The 25,460-nt window shown below is 34.3% G+C and overlaps 1 protein-coding gene across 16 annotated transcripts in view; it reads right to left on the bottom strand.

Annotated features, from left to right (window-relative positions):
• Nucleotides 1-25,460, bottom strand: part of LOC145303663 (protein still life, isoforms C/SIF type 2-like) — a 1,026,311-nt gene that overhangs the window by 145,283 nt on the left and 855,568 nt on the right. For all 16 annotated transcript variants that reach the window (XM_080145246.1, XM_080145250.1, XM_080145247.1 and 13 more), the window contains 2 exons: nucleotides 16,202-16,455; nucleotides 3,691-3,829 (listed from right to left, as the gene is read on the bottom strand). In XM_080145246.1, coding sequence (XP_080001372.1) covers nucleotides 3,691-3,829; nucleotides 16,202-16,455 — 393 coding nt within the window. The remainder of the gene's footprint in view (nucleotides 1-3,690; nucleotides 3,830-16,201; nucleotides 16,456-25,460) is intronic.

Here is a 25,460-nt window from a genome sequence, read left to right as displayed (position 1 = left end):
GGAAATAATAATCAAACACCAAGGATGGTTTATAATGAATAAAATCTTTGTTTGAACAGATAAATAATGCATAAAAAAATATGTCGGCAATGTTCATTTCAACTTGCCGACTATTTCTATTACTTTTGCGCATGTGCAAATTCATTCATAGCTAGAAATGGTTTAATTTTTAATCTTTCTTATCTATTTGTCAATAGCTCAAACAGTAGGGAACGTGTCTGTTTTTTTTTTTTTTTGTTATTAAACCATAAAGTAACAGAAGAGACCTTTTTGTTTTGTAAGGAAAATTTTCAAGATTGTGGAATTTTTGACAGAATAGGAAGTACATTACTAGATGAGAAATCGAAAACAAAGATAAAAATGTCAGATAGGAATTTCAGAAAATGTGTTTGAAAGGAATTTGGATTTTTTTCCCCTCCAAATTTGAAAATTCTATACAGGAATCTTCCTACACATTGGAATTCATAATAGCAAACTTTTAATATTCATCCTTCGCTCTTCCTTCCACCCTCTAAAACATTCATGTACCGATGTACAGTGTCGCAGAATCCACAGATAGAGAACACCCCCTGTTTCAACATGCCCAGGTTTTGAAAAAGGCAAAGTATTTCGGAATACATTGTGATGTCATAGGAGGTTCTCTCTATTATTTGCATAACTCCATTCATTTTACTACTCTCTATTCTTCCTTCCTCCTACCATGTGTACAAATGAGCTTATAGAAAATAACGGTGGAAGTAGTTTAATACATTATTGGCAATGTATATATACAGCATAGTCATGTTGACACACTGATTCTCAACAGATCACCAAAGTTAAGCAACGATAAGCTTGGCCAGTACCAGATGAGTGACCATTCAGGAATGCTAGGTGCTGTATGTATCACGCTGGTCTGAAGAAATTTCCAGGTTGGTATCTGGAGGTGTGTTTAATCTACTGGGAGAAATGCACCCTTACGGGTCTATTAAGCCTGACATAGTGATATAAGACAAGAAGGAGAAAGTGGCAACCCTAGTTGAAGTAAGCGTCCCTAATGATGCTGGCCTTAACAAAGCAGAGAGGGAGAAAATAACAAAATACCAAGGACTTATGTACGACACGAAAAGAAACTGGAACCATAGGAAGATATCAGTCATACCAGTCATTATAGGAGCAACCGGGCTAATGAAAAAGAATTTAAAAATCTATCTGCGAATATACCCGGTGAACCAAGTGCAAGAGAAATACAAACAATAGCACTTAAAGGGACGGTTAGAATCTTGAAAAGATTTCTCGGTTAGAGTAACTAAACTAATGGGAGAATGTTTGGCATCCGGTAGAATGCCGCATCCGCAGCAAAAACAAAGTGATAAAAAAATTAAAACAAAAGAGAAGGAAAACTATAACGCAAAACCTTAGGCTTACTGTCAGCTCTGTTTTTTTTGGTATCGACTGAGATTAGCAGTCGTACAAAACCTTCGCCACTATAAACACATCATCTATATGGATTTCCGAACAACTTAGTTGTTGTGGTGAACCTCATACGTCTAATTCGACAGGAGTATCATCAATGTTTCTTTACACTGATTACCTGAATATTTTCATTAATAAGAGTATTTTTGTTTTTAATTGTGTATAAAGTTCGATCTTTTTCTTTATTTAAAATAAATTGGTTGACGACTAACACGAGAAGAAATAAAAATGTACTTGTAAATTATAACACTCGGATAGGGATTTTATCTTCTGCTCCAAAAATCAACAGCGATTAAACCATTCCATGAAATGCTGGTTAATGTGATGCTCCAAGATGACCCCCCCCCCTCCCCGGCCTTTACCTTCTCTATTCGAGAAGGTGTTAGTTTATTTCTAATCGCTTGTGGAGAATGTGTTAGTTTATTTCTAATCGCTTACCGGGGAATCTGAACAAGGCTTTTTGCAGGTCAGAGTGCCCTTCCTGGGGGAGCGCTGACTTTTCAATCCCACTTTCTGATCCTGGTGTCACAGTTCTTGCAGTGGGAGAGAACTAAATACCCCCTTCCCTTCCCAGAGATTAGAGAATGATTTATTTGAATCTATATAAAAACATTACGTTTTCAAGATTGTTGAAATCGTTTGCTACCTTGCAGCCAGCAGCAACACATACGCAGATGCAGTTAATGAGGTTAACTAGGAAAGAAAATTGGATAATTTTGAACCGTTCTCTCATTACTTTCGAGTTAATCAATAAATCCCTTGTTGCAGTATCTAACCTTGGAGCGATCTCATCAATTGGTACAATATTCATGCAGTTTTTTGTTTCTCTGAATCGCAGCTAAACAGGGTTCCATAGCTCAAATTGACGCAAACCTTTCATTCCATTCACAACCATTATGTAATAAAAACGTTACTAGCAATTCCTACCTCTCCCTACCGTGCTACCTTTTTCTTTCTTTCTTTTAACTATTCCTGTTTTTATTTAGCAAGGCATTTGGTGGTTTATTTTATATTAAACAAGCAGAGTTACCCAGCATTGCTCAGATCAAAGATGTAGCATATTTCTATTAAAACTTTTATCTCTTTCCCTCTAATCCGGTTTGTTTCCCCCTCCTTCTCCTCACACCTGCTTTCTTCTCTGTCTAGCCCATGCCTCTCTCTGGAGATACACACCCACATACACACACAGGAAACTCGTTTTCATAGATCCATTAAGAAATGAATTAGGGTAAGGAAAGTAACTCCTTGATTAAAAAAAATAAGTTATTTCCCTTTCGTTGGTACATAATCTGGCTGGAAAACCGACCACTTCCCTCTGAGAAAATCTGTGCCAGTTTAAGGTTAAATAATACATTTTTTTTCTAAATTTTGACTATTATTCATCTAGAGCAACACTGATCCAGAAAATGGCTAATTTGTGGGTACTTGTTTTGTCATTGTTTTACTTATAACAGGGCATACAAACAGACATGGACTCATGAAAAAGAATTTAAAAAAAAAACTATAATGGTGTGTTTGATCTTTTGGTGTTTATCAACAGTTATAACAATTTGTCCAATACTTTTGCTCAGGAGTTTGGAAGTAAATTTATTACACGAAATTGGTAACTCCGAGGTGCAAAAAAAAAAAAAAAATGATATTTAGCATCATTTTATTATATATTAGAACTTCTAAAATTTCTGCTATCAGGACTTTAAATTCATTACTTAACACTGGTGACCTCGATTTGCCAAAAATTATATTTAGCATTTTTTTTTTTTATATCTGAATACTTTTAAAAATTTCTGCCATCAACATTGGTGACCCTGATATGAAAAAAATTATATTTAGCATCTTTGTTTTAATATCTGAGTATTTCTAAAATTTCTGCTTGATAGCTCTAGAAGGTACATGTTAGATAAAAGCACTACCCAACATTGACGTAAAAAGAAAAAAAAAAAGAAACTTAAAAATAAGAATGGTATCTGTTAAATGCTAATGATTTTTATTTTAATGATGTTTATGGGGCTTTTAATTTAATTTTATTGTTTGGGTAGCATTATAAAAATCAACCACAAAAAGATGACAGTAATTAAAAACAGAAATCGGTGAAGCTTTAAACGCCATAAAATTTTGTGAGAGCAAAACAAAGAGATTGGCCAAAACGTAATGATTATTTGCAAATAAAAACATTTGAATGACGGAAAACATTAAAAAATAAATAAAAGGAAGGAAACGAGAGTCCAAGGAAAAGGCTACCTGGTTATGCGGTAAAGAGATCTTAGATAGACCTTCTCTGGTTCCACTATCTGGAGTATCTGTCCGATTCGGCGGCAGGCTGTCTGGTGTTTGCCGATCATCTCGATATTCTCTGTCTAACTCTTTGTGCGAATGTTTCCTGTTGGGAAGAAATAGAGCAAAACCATTTATGTGTTTTTACTCATCTTTTTAAAATAAAAAAAAATAAAAAAACAAAAGAACTTTTGTTTATGTTGTGGGGACTCACCCATGCACACGAAATGAACTCTTCCAAACTATAAATAGACGGAAAAGTACAACTCTGGTGGTGGTCTGTGTACATCATAGTACACCATCTTGGCGGTACATGCTACGACTGTTGAGTGTTGCTCTTAGTATATACTAGGGGGGAGGGTAAACGGCGTTGCCCGGGTGTTTGGAAGTGTGTGTGGTTTTGGGTAAATCAAAACACCTGGGTGTTTGTGTCGGGGAGGGGGGTATAAAAAAGTTTTTGTAGGTAAGTATGAAGGATCGAACCCGAACCCTTGAGTCAAAGTTGGAAATTAAAGTGTGAAAAAAAAAGTGCAATGTTAACCACTGGGCCACGACGAAATAGTAACAGAGACATGTTTGAATTTATTTAAGTATTAAAACTTGGCAGGTGTCCATACTGAATGAAGTCAACTTTGACTGCGGGGCAGTATTTTATTTACTGCAGGGCAGGATTTTTTTTTTGTTTCCCCAAGATGTTGTAGGGAAAACCAGCTCCCCATAAAAAGGGGATTGCCCAAATTAAATAGCAATTGTCTGATATAAGGAGAAACTCCATATTGATCAAAGCTGATTGCTTTCGGACGTTTCCGGAAAAATGTCACAAGAATTAGTTTCGCTTTTATTATACAAAAAAGCTTAATGCACATTTGGCGATCAAAAAATGTTGAATATTTATCTTTTCAAAGTCGAGCAAATTAAATAGACAGGCGACTCCCATTATTAACTCTTAGATATTATCATTTAGACATGACATAAAAAGTTTTAAGAAGAAGTGAGTCGACCGATCGCTTCTTGGAAAAAAGCCTTTCTCGGAGATACACAAAAAGCGAACATACATACATACACACATTTTCACTTTTATATTTATAGACTAGCGAGGGGTACCTGGCGTTGCCCGGGTGTTTGGAGGTGTGTGTGGAAACTCCGGGGTTGGGGGGGGGGGTAAAAAATGTTTTGGTAGGTAAGTATGAGGATCGAACCCGCACCCTTGAGGCAAAGTTGTAAATTAAAGTGTGAAAAAAAAAGTGCGACATTAACTATTGTCCTACCGCGAGATGCTAACGGAAACACGTTTGAATTTATTTAATTACTTGGATTTGGCAGGTGCCCGTTTTAATGACTTAATGAGGTCAAGTTTGACTGCGGGATTTTTATTTTCCCAAGAGATGTTATAGGAAAAAGACTAACCCACATGCGGCGAGCGACAATTGTTGAATATTTATCCTCCCGAAATCGAGCAAATTAAATAGACAGGCGAGCTTCGTTGTTAACTGTGAGATATTACGATTTATATGCGATATAAAAAGTTTTAAAAAGTTGTGAACCGACCGACCGCTTCTCTGAAAAAAGCCTTTTGTAGACATACAGAAAAAAGCGAACACACATACATAGATACATTTTCGCTTTTATATATATAGAAGATATTCTGTTTTGTTTCAATAAAATTGACCTTTCCAACCCATGTCTGTGTTTTTCCGTAGTGACCCCTTTCAGTTTATTTGTATTTTTCGTTATTCATTGCATATTGTAATTAATTTTTAATGCAGCTTAATTATTTTTTTGTAATAATTTGTTACTTTTTTAATTATAATTAGAACACTTGAATATTTTTAGTTTAAGAAGCAATTATCGACTCCAAAAGATTAGATATGTCGTAAAACCACAAAAAAAAAAAATCATTAAAAAATGAAATATTTCTGAATAAAATCATTAAATCATTGTGAGTTTATTGCAAAAAAATAATCTGTGTAGGAAGTAAAAAAACATATGTTGTTGTTAAATGTTATTATACGAGGAATCATTTCCAGTTAAAATCTTCTGAAAAATACTCATTTTGTATTGAGAAATATGCATTCTTAATATGTAAATGTCTCATTTGAGCTATATTGAATGATTTTAAATAATGTTTACAAATTTAAAGTGCGTATTTCTCAATACAAAATGCGTATTTTTAAAAGATTTTAACTAAAAAAAGATTCCTTATATAATAATATTTAATAGAAAAAAAATATTTATACTTTTTATTTTCCTCACAATGAACTCACGCCGTGATTTAGTGACTTTGCATTTTTCTAATGATGACACCACTAAATTTAGTCAGTTTTAAAGACCAGAATCGCAGTATATATATTTGTAGCGGTTCTAAGTATTAATATTTCTTTCTCCTTATGGAGAGCAACCTCTGTGAAAGTATTTGATCACACAAGATACAAGAGGAGAAAATGAGCTTTTGGTTTACTATTAGCAGTCTCCTAACTTTCGCTTCCCTTAGTTTTGTCTTTTAGTTCACACATTTCATGAGCAATCTTTCTGACAAAGAGGGAATAATTGTTGTTTTCTATATTAGAATTTATCCATCTAATACTTAGTATTGGCTACTTTTTTTACCTTGAAGTAGTATTTGTTCTGTTTTTTAGTTCTTTACATCAAATGGCTGCCTGCCTTATCTGGACCGATTTCCATAAAAAAAAAAAATATCAGGTTGTAATGACTTTTGTCCTTTTTTAAGGCTCAAAATGATTGATAAAAACAAATATTGGATTAATTTAATCGTTATTGTCATCACCTTTCTTCTTTATGAAGTTTTTCTATTTATTTTTTTTATGGAAATCGCTCCTGACAAGGTATGGGGCATCTTTATGAAAGGAGCTAAAAATATTATTTCAAGGTCAAAACTATCCAACGGAAAAAAAAAAGCCAATGAAAATATGAGAGAAAATGAAAACAATGAACCTAAGAGAAGAGGGATAAATAAGGGCCTGGTCAGAGATAGGTTACTTTAAAAACCAATTTGTTGAAGCCGTCTAACGCATACCAACATATAAAATGGATGTTGAACCAAATATGGTGACGCAAGGGATTTTAAAGGTAACTTTTGTGAATTTTTTATTCCTCCCAATCGAACAAAGCAAACATCTGTTTTTCTCATGTATAAATTTGAGTTATCAATTAGGTTAATGTTTTAAGCAGATGTGATAGGTCATCGGTAATTTTACAAAGGCTAACTAGTTAATTGAAGAGAGGAAATATGTTATAGACATTAACATACATTATAAACCCTTCACTAACGTTCTTATCAACTAAATGATACTAACTTTTTAGATCTGTAATTACTTATAGAATTATAGAAGAGCCGCAGAGTACAAACTCTTAACTGCTGTGATATGGTGTGTGAAAAGCTGTGCTTCTTTCATGCTAATAATTGGTTGTTGTCTCAATAACTGGCATTGTTGCTAAGCAACTAAGACACTAATTTGCATAGCAATGATGCTGTATGGTTGTTAGTCAATTCTTAAAGATATGCTGATTTTTTTAAGCCCCCCAAACCACTTGAATCGAGAATAAGAGTTAATCAGTATCAGTTGAGCAGTGAGACCACACCGTGAAGATTGATAATGATGCTGGAATTATGCGACTTCAAGCGTGTCCTATATATAGAAATATATAAACATACACACATCTATATTTTAATACAATAATGTGTGTGTTATTTTGTTTCCTGCTTACATCTTTTTTCTTCCGAGTGACTGTCGTTTAATTGGTATGACCTTCCATTTTTTGTAATAAATAATTTTACCAAGAATTCTTCATAAATTTTGGTTTCGGTTTCGATTATAGCTGATGGCTCTCAAGTCATCAAATTTTTTCATAAATGATTTCACTAAGGATTCTGCATAAGTTTTGGTTTCGGTTATAGCTGAAGCAACTCAAGTTTATATATATATATATATATATATATATATATATATATATATATATAATAACTTTGCTTAACAAAAATTCTATCAAGATATCATCCGCCGCAACAATGCCTAATTTAGTCCAAACAATTATAGAATCTAATAGCAAGAAAATTAAAGATGCCCAGGCAATCCCTTTTCCCTTAGCCAAGAAAACCAAATGTAATTACCAGAGAAATAATGAATGCTCTCTTGACAATAACTGTATCCATAAGAACGGCATCTATTAGTGTACTGTAATCGAGATACCATCTAAATCCTTTCAAACCAACACTACTAATATTTTTCAACTGCCACTCCCCGGACAATCATATCATAATTAAATTAAAACATCCCTCTCTATCAATAACTTACTAAATAAAAACACTAACAATGTTAATAGAGATAAACCTTTGCCAGACTACTCCCATGACAATAATATTGGAAACCCTATCAACAGCAATATCCCTAACAATTCACCCAGTTCCTACCCTAACCATAACAATAATGTAATAATGAATACCAGTAGCAGTAACCACACTGCACCAAAACATACACATACATTGGATCCACTTCCACTTTAATATAACTGAGAATCTCTAACCACACATCATCATTTAATTATACAAACCCAAATAGTAGCCAGGGAACTTCTTTAGGTACTCTTATAAAAAAAACTTGAATCTAAAAATATTCGTTTCTCAATTAATTGGGATATTCTATGTAAATCCGAATCATACACCCCTGGCTCTAAATATTGTGACCTCTGCTTATCTGAGGCAGTTAGGATAATATCTCCTTAATGCAAGAATGTAATCAATACAAAAAGTGAGCTGATTTTCCACTGCAAACATAAGACAAATAAAAATATTGCAATTTTTAAATTACTTAGCCCCCCACCTGCTTAAAATTAAAATACCTAATAAAGGTTTTTTTTTTTTTACTTTATCCTTATTACAAGTCTTATACTTTTTTTTCTTTAGTATTAAGGAAATAATTAATAGCACTATTGTCTGTTATCCTTTTTACTTAATCTTATCGATGAAAATGGCACTCCAATTTTATTTTTAATTTTAGTATATAGCATAATTAACTATATGATCTCAATATTTCCTTTTCATACGCATTTTTACTTACAATACTTACTTTAACCCTGTTATTATTTTAATTATTATTACTGTTATTATCATCATCATTATATTATCATCTATTCTTGTTATTATTATTTTATAATCATCATTGTCGTGTCGTTATTAGGATCATAATCATTATTATTATTAAAAATATTATTATGTTTTATTGTTATTGTTAATATTAATATCATAATTACTATTACTGTTGCTATTATTATTAATATATCATTATTATTATAATTATTATCATTGTTATTAATCTTCCTTTTATTATCATTATTATTGTCATTATTATTGTCATTATTATTATCATTATTATCTCTATTGTTATCTTTATTATCTCTGGTCCTGGATATGACCTTGGTGAGGCCCCAGCTTGTGGGCTTTGGGGAGTGTGGAGCCACCCTTTAATTGCCATTGCTCTCAGGTCCACTCTGACTCGGAGTGGGAGTACCTACTAGGATTCCAACTATGGGTTGAATAGAAACCGATTTGAAAACAACAAATATATTCTATTAAAAAATTTTTCTTCAAAATTATTGGATTCGGCATTAAATAACCTGGAAAGGGTTGATATGCCGTAAAACAAAAACAACCAACCAAAAAACTTTATTATCTCCACTGTTATTATTACCGTTATTATTTATTATGATTAACATTAGTATTATCATAAAATTTATTATCATTATTATTATTATTATCAATTTCATTTTTATTATTGTTGTTGTTTTTATCGTGTCATCGTTTGACAGCCGGATAATTATCCATAAGCTAAGATTATGCCACAGTTCCTATTTACAATGCCTCCCCTCGGGACAGGGTTACACCAGGGTCGTTTTTTAACGTGGAGAAAAGGAACAAAAATTAAAAGTGTCTCAGTCGTGAAGGATTTCTCCTCCACTGACAGAGAACAAGAAATTGAAGTGGAGCATCTGAAGAACAGATACTACACTGTGATCTTGTCCCGAAGGCCAAGAAAATAACCAGAGAAAAGTAAGATTATGCCACAGTTAAAATATTTTAAATTTTACCCCCTTCCCCTTTTAATTGTTAGCATTGAGAACAAGTAAAACTTAACAATCGTTGAACCTTACTGTCTGGTCCGCTTTCGTTCGCAGACGTCGATCACAGCTCGCGTGCAAATGTTTTAGGCTGACCTAAATTTAAATATTAAGTTTGGACGCCTCATATATTTCTTAACCAACGATTGAGGCTGACCTGTTGGTTTTTCAATCTCTATATTTCTCTTTTCTATTCAACTGAAGATCAACCTTATTATATTTGGATTATACTGATTGAATGAACAATTTCTATCAATTTGAGTTGATTTTTATCACTTTTTCCTACAGGATTATATTACCCACTGGATTTTAAATTCTGACTGTTGGATTCCTTTTTTAAAAAATCCTTTTCGCTTTTCGGATTACCATTGAAAGAGTCTTCAAATAAGCAGGAATGTTATTCCCGGTGTGTTTCTTTTTCCCCACATTTTTTTCATATTTCTTCACACATTTCTTAACAGACACGAACATTTTGTAATTCATGACTATCATAAATTGTAGTTTCATCTAATGTCTCGACTAGCAAATTATAGCCTAGCTACAATTATAATTTGCTAATTTATCTCTGTCCTCTGATGAGAAGAATAACAAGAACAGCATTCTATGAAACTCCACAGAATAATAGTTTGCAGGAGTATTCTGTCGAATAATAAATTTGATTGTAAATTTTAATTTACAGTTTTAATTTATTTTTTCTTATATATATATATTTTTCTCCATGAGTTTTGGTTTCATTTCAAGCTGATGCACCAAGTCATATGGATATATATATATATATATATATATATATATATATATATATATATATATATATATATATATATATATATATTTTTAAAATCACATAATAATATATAATAATCGATAGAAAATTGACTCTTTAATAATATATATGAAATCTGCATAAATTAAAATATATTTAAGCGTATTTTACAACAGGGCTATGCCGGGCGTCCCTACTAAGATAAATACTTTTGCAGTTTTAACAAAAGAGCTACAATAATGTCAGGGTGTCTCTATTTATGCTGAATATCCACAGAATGCCAACATCAATATATTACATATGAAAGAGTCCACTGTGGAATTTCCATAGGCCCCGCTAGTATATATAGTTATATTTTGTTTGATTTGCAAAATCTAATTAACATCTTCATTAATTGGATATGATACTCAAGTAATACATATTTAAAAAATGTTTTTTATAATAATGACTCCGCATTTATCCAGATAACAAAAACTCTAGTAAGTGGTTAATGATAATGATTGAAAAGCTGAATGTGCAAGTTCAAATCCAGTTCGTTCCATAGAAACACTTCCATCAAACTCACACATGACTTTTTCTTTTAATAAGAGTCACCACTTATCAAGGCCCAACGGACACTCAAGGATAAAGGTTAATCGGTGTCAGGCTGGCAGTGAGACAACACCATGATGATTGGTAATGATGCTGGAATTATACGATTTCAAGCGTGTCTGTATATGTGCCTGTGTTTCTCACTTATATATGACACATTATAAGTTCTTTTTTTTACTTAGTCACCACTTATCAAGGCCCAAAGATCACTCAAGGATAAGGGTTAATAAGTGTCTGGTTGGTGGTGAGACAGCACTGTGATGATCGGTAATGATGGTGAAAGTTTGGCTTTGACAGAATCCCCTTATTTAAAAGGATAACTTAACAAAAATTTGTTCATATTGAACTTGAAAACCACAATGTTGTAGTCAGTTGGGTAACAGTCTCATAGTGTTTTGTTCCACTAGTAGCTCCAGAAAAGAAACTCTTTTAATCAAAGTTTCATTTAGTCCTATGTTTGTTAGTTTTAAGCCGATTTCTCTAGTCTTGTGACTATTATAGAATGGAGAGCCAAAGACCATTATAGGAAAACTGATAAAGAGGGTTAGGGAATCTGAAATTGATGATTTTGAGGTCATCAAATGCTAAATTCACCTGATTACTTTATGTCTGAGATGAGGAAGAGCCAACCAGCAATATTAATTGATGTTTTATCGGTGGCAATTTCTCTCTCCTCAAAATTTGAAAAGATCTGGAACCTTTTTTAATTTTTGCATTTTAATTTTTCTTGCCTGATGATATCTAATACGATTGAAACGGTCTGCACATCGTAGCAAGATATGACTGTATTTACATAAAGAATAAAAAAGAAAATATAATTTGCTCTCTTTGATTGAGCACTATCAACGACCCTTGTTGAAATTCAATTATTTTAAATTTTTGGATATCTTCCTACCTGAAACAAATATATTTAATTAATGAGTCACCACTTACTGAAGCCAAAAGCCACTCGAGGATTAGGGTTAAAATCATGAACAGTTGACATTGATGAAGTTATTTACTTTGCTTAGTTTGGCATGAAGCTACTTAATGAGGATTATTTTCTTTTATACATTGAAATCACCATCAAAACAGTATATATCATGGTTCGAATTTTTTCAGACAGAGATCGATAATTTACATTATTTTTTTACATTATATTTTTTAAAATATTTATTATTCTCATCTTGACTTTATTTTCACAACGTTTCAGCCGATGTAACCTCCAATCTTCTTGAGGTGCAACTCTTCCCAAGTTTGACAGGAAGATGCACCTGAAGAAAGTCGGAGGTCACATCGACCGAAACGTTGTGAAAATAACAACTAGGATAAGAATAGTAGTTCCAATAATCCAAATGTAGTTTAATTCTATGGCAAACAAAATAAACACATCTTCAACATAGAATACTCTTCTCAATAGCCTTTGGTAATCTGCATCAATTTGAAAGATGCTTACCTTTTTTATGAGGTCAGCTGTTCTACCCATCTTAAGAATAAATGGACTTACCAAGCGACAATAAATACAATTATATCCACACATATTGGATACTGATTTCCGCCATTTATTTGGCATCAAGTCAAAATATGCCAATTGAGATTCTAATCTCAACAGTCTGGCAGAAACTTGGTCATTTCGGTGGAGTTTTATTTGTCAGGCAGAGAAAATTATTCTAAGTATTCTACCCACCGAGATCTTTCCTCTTGCCTATGGAGTGGAGTTATTTAATTGGTTACTGCCTGAGGCATCCTGACTGAGAAATGCCAAATAGGGGGGAGGCTGTCCGAGCAATTTTTAAAAGGTCAAATTGCTTCTTCTTTAGAGACACTAGCTTGACTCTGTGCACCTTCTGACTTTTTGTCACATCTTCCTGTGGTTGAGAGGAAGTAAATACTGCAATTTGTGGCAGTTATGGTCCCAGAATCATGACGTGTACTTCTTTGTAACATACTTTCATTAATTATACCATTGTGTCTGTTTTGATTATTATTAGCCTACAACGTCACACCTTTTAAAGCATAATTTTACAAAAATTATTTTTAAATATTTCTATCTTCTAGAAAGATAAAATATTTCTACATAAAGAAAACGAAATTATTTTAAATAAAATACGAGGGGCGTTCCAAAAGTAAGATTGCCTATTTTTTTTTTTTTTCATTCGAATAGATCAGAGAGGATTGCAAATTGCATTGTTATGATGACTGAACTTATGGTTTGGTTTGGTTTGGTTTGGTTGTTTTGTTTTGTGGCATATCAACCTTTTTCAGGTTATTTAATGGCGAATCCAGTTATTTTGGAAATAGTATTCATGTTACATCCTGTTATTTTGTAGGTTTTTATTCTTCAAGCTTTTTGTATCTTCAATTATTAGTTTGTAGCATTTGGTTTGGTTGTTTTATAGTGGATTTTATTGTTTTTGTTCCCTGCCCTGCAGAACATGAATGAGTTTTGCAATAGGAGAAGGAAAAGGGTTACAGTATTAATGTTTGGTACATTTTAAATGGGAAACCAGTCAGGAGGTGGGGGAGATAGAAAGAGAAAGGAGAAATGAGGAGAAGGAAAAGGAGGAAAAGGTGGGCTGTTGTTTTTGTTTTTGCAGAACATAATTAAGTTTTGCAAAAGGAAGTAGAAAAACAAAAAACATCAATGTTAGGTGTATGCATTCATGACTTGACAACTTCATCTCTCTGTTGCAAATATTGACAGTGTGGGACTCTAAGAAATGAATCCCTGTCATGTGTGTGCATCAGAAGCAAAGATGTGTCATTAAATTCCTGGCAAAAATGTATTGAGAATGTGGTTACAATGTAGAAAAATAAATTCTGGAGCACAAAAGGTTGCACGCTTTAATAGTACCACCCCTGTCTTAATACTAGTTAACATTTTTAGTATAAAGTAAGCAGCTTTATTTTTGAAACAACTGTCATATAAGAAAATGTTCTCTAGACACCTATGCACAAGTATCATTCATCACTGGCAAAAGTGTAATGAGAATGGTGGTAACAATGTTGAAAAATAAATTCTGGAGTGCAAAAAGTTGCTCGTTTTAATGGTACTACTCCTGTCTTCATAACTCTTCAATGTTTTGAGTTAAAAACAGGAGGCTATATGTTAGGAATGACCATCGTGAATGTATATATATATATATATATATATATATATATATATATATATATATATATATATATATATATATTATTCAATTTAGGTAAACAACAAAATTATCATTGATCACAACAATGGAACTACTGTTTCAACTTAAAAACATTTAATCAGGCATCCATAGCCTACGGTTGTTATCAGGGGAAGTCTTTTAATTTAATATATATATATATATATATATATATATATATCTTTATATCTCCTAGGATGAAGTACTGTTGCCACATTTGGGCTGGAGATGCTGGAAACTCTTATCCTGCCTTGGCAGAGTTCAAAACAGACTTTGTAGCCTAGTAGGGAATGTCCTTTTCTCTTCCCTGCAACTTCTTTCCCATAAAAGAAACTTTGCGAGCTTGTCTCTGCTCTATCGTTATTTTCATGGCAAGTGCTCATCTGAGCTCCAATCTATGGTCGCCAAACTTTCACGAAAAACACCCGTCTAGCTAAAACCACTATCAATAATTTACCCCACTCTTTATCTATGCCTAAACCTAAACGTAGATTCCATGAACAAAGCTTCTTTCTTAGAACTGCACGCCTATGAAACTCTCTTCCGTTTACTTGCTTTCAAGCTGACTACAATATGGTAGCCTTCAAGTCCAACGTAAACAAGTTTTTGATGAACCCTCCCCTTAAGTAATCCAATTTAACAAATTTCCACTACTAACGATTACTATAATATTGTCCTATTGACTACCGTATACTCATTAACCCTTATCCTCAAGTGGCTTCCAGGCCTTGATAAGTGGTGACTCCTTTGTGAATAAATATATAATATATATATATATATATATATATATATATATATATATATATATATGCAATAACGTGTATGTTCTTTTGTGTGTCACGCTTACATCTTTTTTCTTCCGAGTGACTGTTGTTTAATTGTTATGACCTTCTAATTTTGTAAAACAAAATAATTTTACCAAGAATTCTTTATAAATTTTGGTTTCGGTTTTTGTTATAGTTGATGACACTCAAGTAATCTATAAGTTTTGGTTTCGGTTTCGATTCAAGTTGATGCACCCAAGTCATATAGATACATTTTTTTTTGTATTTTTGAAATCACAACTTTATAATAATATATAAGAATCAATAGAAAATTGACTCTATGATAGTATATATGAAATCTGCATTCTGCAAGAATTAAAATATCATATTTAAGTGTATTTTACAACAGGGCTATGCTAAAAGGGCGTCCCTGCTAAATTAAATAAATACTTTTGCAGTTTTAACAAAAGAGCTACAATAATATCAGGACGTCTCCATTTATGCTGAACGTTCATAGAATGTCAACATCAGTATATTACATATGAAAGAGTCCGCTATGGAATTCCCACAGGTCCCATATATATATATATATATATATATATATATATATAATTATTTTTTACTATAATAATTAAATACCTACAGACACTAGTGTTTCATCCTTTCGGGAATCTTCAGTGCAGGGTGTCACGATTACTACCAGTCGAACGATTCGAACCCCGTATCACGTGACATCTCTGGCTCGATTAGCGGAGACCTAATCCATTCGGCTACCATTAACCGCTTGAAATAACGTTGAATTTTAAACATTTTAATTTTAAGTGTTCATTTACGCCAGACAGACAGTGATCTAATCGTGATATATATATATATATATATATATATATATATATATATATATATATATATATATATCTCGTGAAACTTCAGATAAAATCTAGAGTCGTGAAAATGAAAGTGTCTTATAGAAATACCTTCTGTTTGATACAAGTAATAACAATATAATGATAATCATAGCAATAAGTTTTAATAAAACTTAAGAAAAATATGAGAAATGAAAAGTGCGTTTTTGTACTTACTCACTATGCCCACTTGGGCCAAGTGGAGCTTGCATTGCAGATTGATTTGGATGTCGACCAAGTGTGCCACCCTGCGGTTCACTACTCCTAGAAACTGCAGAGTTAGACTTCTTGGCAGGGAGTGTTTTCCCTTGCATGGCGGACATGGTTGGTGGAGAACGTGCACAGACCAGAGCGTGGAATGATGTCACAGTGAAGATGCCAAGACGCCCTAAAATACCTTTCGAGGACTTGGACACGTTCGCTAACAAACTCTGGAGGTTTGAAAAAGAGAGAAAAGAAAAAAAAATTGGTTGACAATGTAATATTTTACAAAAAATGAAAAAAAAAATTTTTTTGAGTTACTTCTGCGGTATGCGGCATGAATGAAAATCGCATTCCAAGTAAAAACTCTTTCATATATTTACGTTTCATGCGAAAATCAGTATCTTCACTAAAAATTAGGAAAAAAATATCGAGTAAAATTTTAAAGATGAAAATCAGTTTAGTATTTTGCCCATCTGCTATTTATTATTATTAGTAAAATAACACAATGACTTATCTCCCCTTGCTTTACGGGATTTCCGCTCTTGTTAATGACGGGGCAGAAAAATACAATAAAACTGATGTATCTATTTAATTAAAATTCTACTTTATAATTTGTTTCAATTTTTAGTGTAGATATTTATTTTTTCCTTATATATAAATATATCTAAGAGTTTGTTTGTGAATTTATTTGGAACTGCAGTATTCATCTGTGTCCCTATCTGTATAGGCACAATTTTTTAAACAATAAACCTCTTCATTACTATCATACTTAGTACTCACTAAAATAAATTCTCACGGAATTTTAATTCAAGTACTCATGAGTCATGAATATATATATATATATATATAATATATATATATATATATATATATATATATATATATATATATATCTATATTATTATAAAGTAATAGGGTTCGTGTGTTTTTGTCTGTGTGTACATCATCAACGAAATATAAAGGAGGTAAGAGGGTAGATCTCTCCTGGTAGAGAAACATTAGAACCCATTTTAGGATGTTTCTGTTATAGGAGACATAAGAATCTATGCCTAATTTCTTTATATACTAGTCTACAAACCACCCCCATATCGAATGACTTATGCTCATTTGCATATCACATTATATTAAATCTCTTTAACTAATTACCTCGACCTTATTACATATTGGAAATATTCTAATCATTTCAACTGTACTATTTACAAAATCTATTTAACATTTAATTATTTAATATATTTTCATTTAATTTTATATTCGATTTATTTCACTTTACGTATATTATCAAAACAATTCATTGGCGAGCAAAGCTTTATGTTTTGGGATTGTATTGAAAATGTAATGGAAATTTCAATTTCGTTCCGTTTTAATCTTTTATATTTTACTTGCCAATATAATTGAAAGAATACAATTCAACTATCGTAATTTTATATAAATAAACAAAAACAAATATTTTAAAATAAAACTTTATTAAAAAATAAATAATTTTATTTTTAAATGAAAAAAATCAATTTAGTAAAATAATTGTATTAAACACCCCCAGCCTTGTCAGCAAACCTGTAAACCTATAAAAGTTAACATTTCGAATGTAAACAGTGATTTTTCGATTTTGTTAGCGCTTGCCGCAATTAAACACAATTAAAACGGAACTAACTTTATTTCCATTCTATTTTTTAAACAACCCCCAAAACATAACGCTCTCTTCCAGTTATAGCCAATTTTTTTTTAATTAAATAAAACAGGTCAAAATAAACAGATAAGCGCATTTTCTTTTACATTTTTCTTACAACCAACATTGTCATTTAACCAACTGCAGGATATCGTTACTTTTGTGGGGTTGTTTTGAAAATGGCACAGAGATTATAATTTCGTTCCAATTTAATCTTTCTGGTCGAGCCTATTTCGAAAGCCTGTTTATCATAGATTTGAACTACAAATAATTTATTACATTTTGATTATTACTATCTTAAGACTTAAAGCTTATATTTATTTCATTTTTCTATTTATATATTGAATTAGTTATTTCCAGTCTTATTTAAACTTAGTGCTTTCTTTAAACCGGATGAACCTTTTATAAAAATATGAGTTTAACGTAAAGAACACGAACAAGGTTTTATTCAACTGAATTTCTTCCAGTTTACTAACAAAATATATAAATTTAAAAGAGATATAAATAATAAAATAAAAAGGTTATGTAATTTAAAAGAAATACACGTACTCACAAAAGCAGAACTTTTTTTTACACATTTTTTTCTTTAAAACCATAACAATGAGACTAACAATTACCTAGATCTTAGTAATTATTTGTTTTAATAGAACTGTTTTAATTGTACTGTTTACTTAGTTAACCTAAGTTGGTATTACATTTATTTTACATTTACTTTTTTTTTAATTATTACTTTTAGACTGTGACGTTTACACCCGGAAGTAATGAGTCACACGTAGGTCGCTTTTATTCATTCCTTTTGGTCAAGATCAAAGTGTAGTATCTGTTCCGGCAGATACTGCAAGCTATGACTAGCTATGACTAGCAAAGACCGGATGTGGGGGCAACCCCACATGCCTGACCATTAACCAGCTCCCATTTCCCACCTCTCGGGAGCTGGTCCCCTTTTTCCCTTCCCCCTCCCTTCACTCCTCACATTAAAAATCGGCCTTGTGCCTAATTTGCTCGGTGGGGGAGCAAATAAATACCATCTGTTCCGGCAGATGCTGCACTTAAGATAATTTGTACCAGTCAATGGAGGGGAAACCCTCTATACTGGGACAATTATTATTTTTGGTAACCAGAGTGCCCCCTTTTTGCCTACTTTTAGGGGAGCTGGTTTTTACCTCACATTAAAAACGGCCTTGTGCCTAATTTGCTCTGTGGGGGAGCAAATAAATACCATCTGTTCCGGCAGATGCTGCAAGCTTTGACTAGCTAGGACTAGCTATGACTGGCAAAGACCAGATGTGGGGGCAGCCCCACATGCCTGACCTTTAACCAGCTCCCATTTCCCACCTCTCGGGAGCTGGTCCCCTTCCCCCTCCCTTCACTCCTCACATTAAAAATCGGCCTTGTGCCTAATTTGCTCAGTGGGGGAGCAAATAAATACCATCTGTTCTTCAGATGCTGCACTGAAGATAATTTGTACCAGTCAATGGAGGGGAAACCCTCTATACTGGGACAATTATTATTTTTGGTAACCAGAGTGCCCCCTTTTTGCCTACTTTTAGGGGAGCTGGTTTTTACCTCACATTAAAAACGGCCTTGTGCCTAATTTGCTCAGTGGGGGAGCAAATAAATACCATCTGTTCTTCAGATGCTGCACTTCATTTTCTTGTTCTCTTTCGGTGGAGGAGAAATCCTTCACGACTGAGACAATTTTTATTTTTGTACCTTTTCTCCACGTTAAAAAACGACCCTGGTGTCTAACTCTGTCCCGTGGGGAGGCATAGTAAATAGGTACAATATAATTGTTTATAATTGTACTATTCAGAAATATTATTTATAGTCCGTCCATTTCAGTTAGTATACATTTCCTTTACGCTTAATTAATTTACAATCATTAATATCGTTAAACAATTCCGTTTAAAACCGAAATTATGCCACCCAAACGAAGTAGAAACGAAAGTGAGGAAGAAAGAATGGAAAGATTGGAAGCTAATAGACTAAGAGTTGCTGCAATTCGCTCCAATGAAAACAATTCAGATAGAGAAAGACGTCTAGAACTTAACAGGATACGTCAAAGAGAAAGGAGAGCAAGACTGTCAGATTTGGAAAGAGAAACCCAACGTGAAGCTGACAGAACTAGACATGCTGTAAGGCGGTTAAATTCATCACGATAAAATTCAAGAAAGGCAAAGATATGCACTGGAAAGAGAAGCAATACTACGATCGAATGAATTATATGAGGTAAGTAAACGTACACAAGGTGAGTTGAGAGTGGCTCAACGACATCAGAATGAATCGGAAACCCAACGAAGCTTTCGCCTATACCAAGGGCAACAACGAGAGGCTGCATGGAGAGAGAGTATGACTTTGCCCCAGCAATTGACAGAAAACGAGGCAGCTAGACAACGAATGACTGCTTTGAGACACCATGAAATAGAACACTGCAATAGAAAAGGATTGCTCTACAACAAAAATGACTCTCTCACTACAGCTGATATAGGAAAAATGGACAAAGTATGTCAACATTGCTCAGCTGTAAAATTTAAAGGAGAAACCCCTGGTTGTTGTTCTTCTGGCAAAGTTGTGCTTGATAGCTTTCCACCACTGCCTCAGTTGCTTCAAGATTTGCTCTCCGGCAATGGTCCCATCTCTAAAGATTTTCTGCAAAATCTACGCAGTTATAACAATTGTTTTGCAATGACATCATTTGGTCACAAAATTGCGGCAGTACATGGGTGGAATCCTTCTTTTAGAATTCGAGGCCAGGTTTGCCACCAGATTGGGAGTCTTTTACCACCTGAAGATGAAACAGCAAAGTTTATTCAAGTCTACTTCTTGGATAGTCTGGAAGAGGAACTACATAATCGGGGACGTGACAGTAGACTCAATAGAGACATTCTCCAAAGTCTGACTGAATTTTTACATGAGAACAACAGCTTTATTTGTCAGCTGAAAACAACAAAGGAGAGGATTGAAGAAGAACACTTGGTAGAACATAAAGTTGTCATAAGGGAAGACCAAAGGCCGCAAGAAGAGCATCCACGGCGATTCAATGCTCCAACAACAACGTATGAGATTGGAATATTAATGGAGAATGAACCAACAGCTAACCGGGATATTGTCTTGCGTTTTAGAAATGATACATTAAAATGGATCTCCGAACTACATCCCCTCTATGATACTTTAATGTACCCGTTAATGTACCCCTATGGTTCTCCATCTTACAACATCTACATGAAGGCATCCAATGGGCGAAAAGTTACCCAACAGCAATTTTATTCGTACCATTTAATGACTCGGCCTGGAAACTATTTTCTCTGGTACCGAAGGCTATTTCAACAATGGCTGGTGGATGTGTACTGCAAGATTGAAACAGAATGTTTACAGTTCCTGAGGCGTGAGAAACAGACCCTGAGAGCTGACAATTATAGCAACTTGAGAGATTCAATTCTTAGGGAGGATGGGAATCCAGAACAGTTTGGTCAACGAGTTGTACTTCCGGCAACTTATACAGGAGGCCCTCGATACATGTTTGAGCGTCAAAGTGATGCCATGGCATATGTTCGGCGAATGGGCCGAGCCGACCTCTTCATCACGTTCACAACAAATCCAAAGTGGACAGAAATTACAGAAAATTGTCTTCAAGGGCAAGACCCTCAGGATCGTCCAGATATTGTTGCCAGGGTTTTCAGGCAGAAGCTAAAAAAGTTACTTGAATTTATTAAAAAGGGAGGATTTGGCAGGTTGAGGGCTTTCCTGTACAGTATTGAATATCAAAAAAGAGGACTGCCGCATGCACACATCCTCACCTGGCAGGCCCCAGAGGACAAACTTCTACCAGAAAAAATGGATCTCTGCATATCTGCAGAGATCCCTGACAAAGAGGAAGATCCTGATCTTCATGCTAAAGTGATGGCACATATGGTGCATGGACCTTGTGGACCATTTAATCCAAATTGTCCATGTATGATTGACAACAAATGTTCCAAAAAATACCCAAAAGAATTTCTTCAGTGTACCGAGCAAGGCCAAGACTCTTACCCCAAGTACAGGCGAAGAAAACCAGAAGATGGAGGCCAGACTGGTACAATAAGGATGAAGAGAAATGGTCGGTATGTTAATCAAGAAATAACAAACCAGTGGATTGTTCCGTACAACAAGGTCCTCCTTCAGCAGTTCAACGCTCACATTAACGTAGAAATTTGCAGCTCGATCCAAAGCATCAAATATGTCCTCAAATACGTGAATAAAGGATGTGATCAAGCAGTGTTTGAACTACAAAGAACTGATGGAGCAGCTAACCAACAAGGCCAAGTACAAAGTCACATTGTGGATGAGATCCAGCAGTTCCAGAATGCAAGGTCTGTCGGCAGTTCAGAGGCAGCCTGGAGGATATTGGAACATCCCATCCATGAACATTTCCCCCCAATTGTACAACTTTCTGTTCATCTTGAAAATGGGCAGCGTGTCATGTTCTCAGCTGATACTGCTCTGGAACGAGCCCAAGGTCCACCGCCTGCCACAACTTTGACAGCATTTTTTCAACTCTGCCATAAGGATGACTTTGCAAGGGGTCTCAAATACGTAGAAGTCCCTGAGTTTTACACTTGGAACAAATCGACAAAGAAATGGATGAGAAGAATGCGTGGGGTACAAGTTGAAGGTACTGAAAATGATGATGTATGGAAGGCACCATGCATTGGGAGAATCTACACGATTAGTCCAAAAGCAGGGGAGTGTTATTTCTTACGCCTGTTGCTCAATGAGGTTGCTGGTCCAACTTCATTTCAAAATTTGCGAGCATACAATGGTCAGGTGTTTGAAACATACAGAGCAGCGTGCCTTGCTCGAGGCCTTCTAGAAAATGACCATCACTTGCATCAAGCAGTAGGAGAGGCAAGTGCCACTCAATCACCTTCAAATTTGCGAAGCCTATTTGTGATAATTTTAACAGCCTGTGAGCCAAGAAATCCTCTTGAGATCTGGATGGCTTTTCGTGATGTAATATCTGAAGACATTCTTCACAGATACAGGCAAGAAGTTAACAATCCAGAAGCAGATTTTAATGAGGACATCTACAATAAAACTCTTTGTCTAATTGAAGAAAAAGTTCTCCTTATGTGCGGTCAACCATTGGCAAGCTATGGATTACCTGCACCAATGCAAGGGAGAGATGAAAGACTCGCGAGAGAGTATCAACGTGAAGTTACTTATAATCTTGAAGAACTTCCCTACAAGCAGAAAATATGCAAGAAAAACTGACCGATTCTCAAAGAGAAGTTTACAATTCATTCATGGCAATGTTGGAAGTACAAGGTGAAATGAACAAAAACATGATGTTTCTTGATGCTCCAGGTGGTACGGGCAAGACTTTTGTAATCAATTTGATCCTTGCAAAGATTAGATCCATGAGAAAGATTGTGCTTGCAAAAGCATTCAGTGGCATTGCTGCTACTCTACTACAAGGTGGCCGCACTCTTCACAGCACTTTTAAAGTACCCTTGGATACTCATCGAATGGATCAGCCAGTTTGCAAAATTACTGGTAACTCAGCCTTGGCAAATGTAATTAGAGACACCTCTGCAATCATTGTAGATGAAGCCCCAATGACGCACAAGAGTGCTTATGAAGCAATTGACCGAACACTGCAAGACATCACAGGAAACAAGAATCCCATGGGTGGCATTCCAACCTTATTTTGCGGTGATTTCCGTCAAATCCTCCCAGTGGTTAAAAATGGCACAAGGGCTAACATTGTCAATGCAAGTTTGAAACAATCCTATCTCTGGAGGCACGTTATAGTGAAGAGACTGACTACTAATATGAGAGCCTATATCTCTGATAACACAGCTGCAGCAGACTTCTCAAAATTGCTTCTCCAAATCGGTAATGGTCAGTTTCCTATCACTTCTTCACCTGACACAATTAAGATTCCAACTGCGCTTGGTAAATGTGTCGGTAATCAGAAGCAACTGAAAGACAAAGTGTACCCAGACCTGCAAAACAATGGAAAATCACCGGATTGGCTTGCTGAGAGGGCTATTATTTCGCCATTAAACAGCAATGTGAATCATTTGAACAATTCAATAATGGATGAATTTCCAGGAGACACAAAGCAATACAAGTCAGTTGATTCAGCTACTAATGAATATGAAGCTGTTCACTACCCTGTGGAGTTTTTAAACTCTTTGGAGATATCTGGAATGCCTCCACACATTTTAAATCTCAAAATTGGATCGCCAATCATGATTCTTCGATCCTTGGAACCGCCAAAAACAACAAACGGAACCAGATGTGTTATCACCAGATTGCACACCAATGTACTTGAGGCCACCATTTCCTGTGGTCCCTACAAAGGCGAAACCGTTCTACTGCCAAGGATCCCCTTAGTTCCATCAGACTCAGTACTTCCATTTAAATTCCGGAGACTCCAATTTCCTGTGAAGGTGTGTTTTGCAATGAGCATAAACAAAAGTCAAGGTCAGACATTTAACACCATTGGCGTAGACTTGACATCAGACTGCTTCAGTCACGGTATGTTCTACGTCTCCATCAGCCGGACAGGAAGTTCAGAAAAACTCTACATTCTGGCTCCAAATCAAAGCAGCAGAAATGTAGTTTACCCTAAGGCTCTTTAGTGAAAAGTTCGAGAAATGGATATGAGGAAAAACTGACATGATCTGATTGTGGTAAGTTTTTAGTATTGAATGTGCAAGATAAAATTTAAGCAAGAGTTGAAAATGACTTCAATGAAAAATTTACTATGTAACATCAAGTAACCTTCCTTTTTGATGAAAATGTTTTGTGAAGTTCCTGATTGAATTTCAGTCACTACAAGAGGTAGTTAAAATGTTAATCACCTTATGCAATCTTTGCTCTTACAACATCAACTTACTGGAAAGGTGCCCACAGATTTTGGTACCCGAGTGCGCAACAAAGCTCCGTGCGAAGCACGGGTATCTTTGCTAGTATAATATATATCATGTATATTATATATATATATATATATATATAATATACATATAATATATGATATATATAATATATACGACATATGATATATATATATATGATATATATAATACATTCCAAAAATTTTATTTAAAAATTTGCATTTTTATCAAATTAGGCTTTTTACACATGATCAAAATTATAAGACCAAGGGAATAAATTGTTAGATTTATAGTAATTCTAATATTTTTAGTTCAATTAGAGATTAACAATCACTGTGTAAAGGTGCTACCATGCCTAAAACAAGAAAACTAACTGAAGTTGAGCTCGAATTCTAGAATTTCATAAGCAAGTTTTGTCACAGCGAGCAATAGCAGCTAAGGTAAATCGCAGTAAACTGTTATTTTCAACTTCTAAAGAACAGTGAGAATTATGGAAAAGCAAAATCTTTTGGTAGCCCCCCCCCCCCACCAAAAAAAAAAAATTCTCCTGCATTGAGTAAGAGAATCAGACGGGTTGTTATGTATGACAGAGGACTTTCTTCTAGTCAAATTAAGGCGGTTACGGATTCTCATTGCAGTCAAATAATCATCAGACGACACTTACAACAAAAAGGTAAATAAGAACAGT

The sequence above is a fragment of the Euprymna scolopes genome, chromosome 19 (assembly GCF_053919585.1).
Source record: "Euprymna scolopes isolate OS-2025 chromosome 19, ASM5391958v1, whole genome shotgun sequence".
NCBI lineage: Eukaryota > Metazoa > Mollusca > Cephalopoda > Sepiida > Sepiolidae > Euprymna > Euprymna scolopes.
Note: the sequence above shows the minus strand (reverse complement) of the source record. Positions and strands in the feature narration are given on the sequence as shown.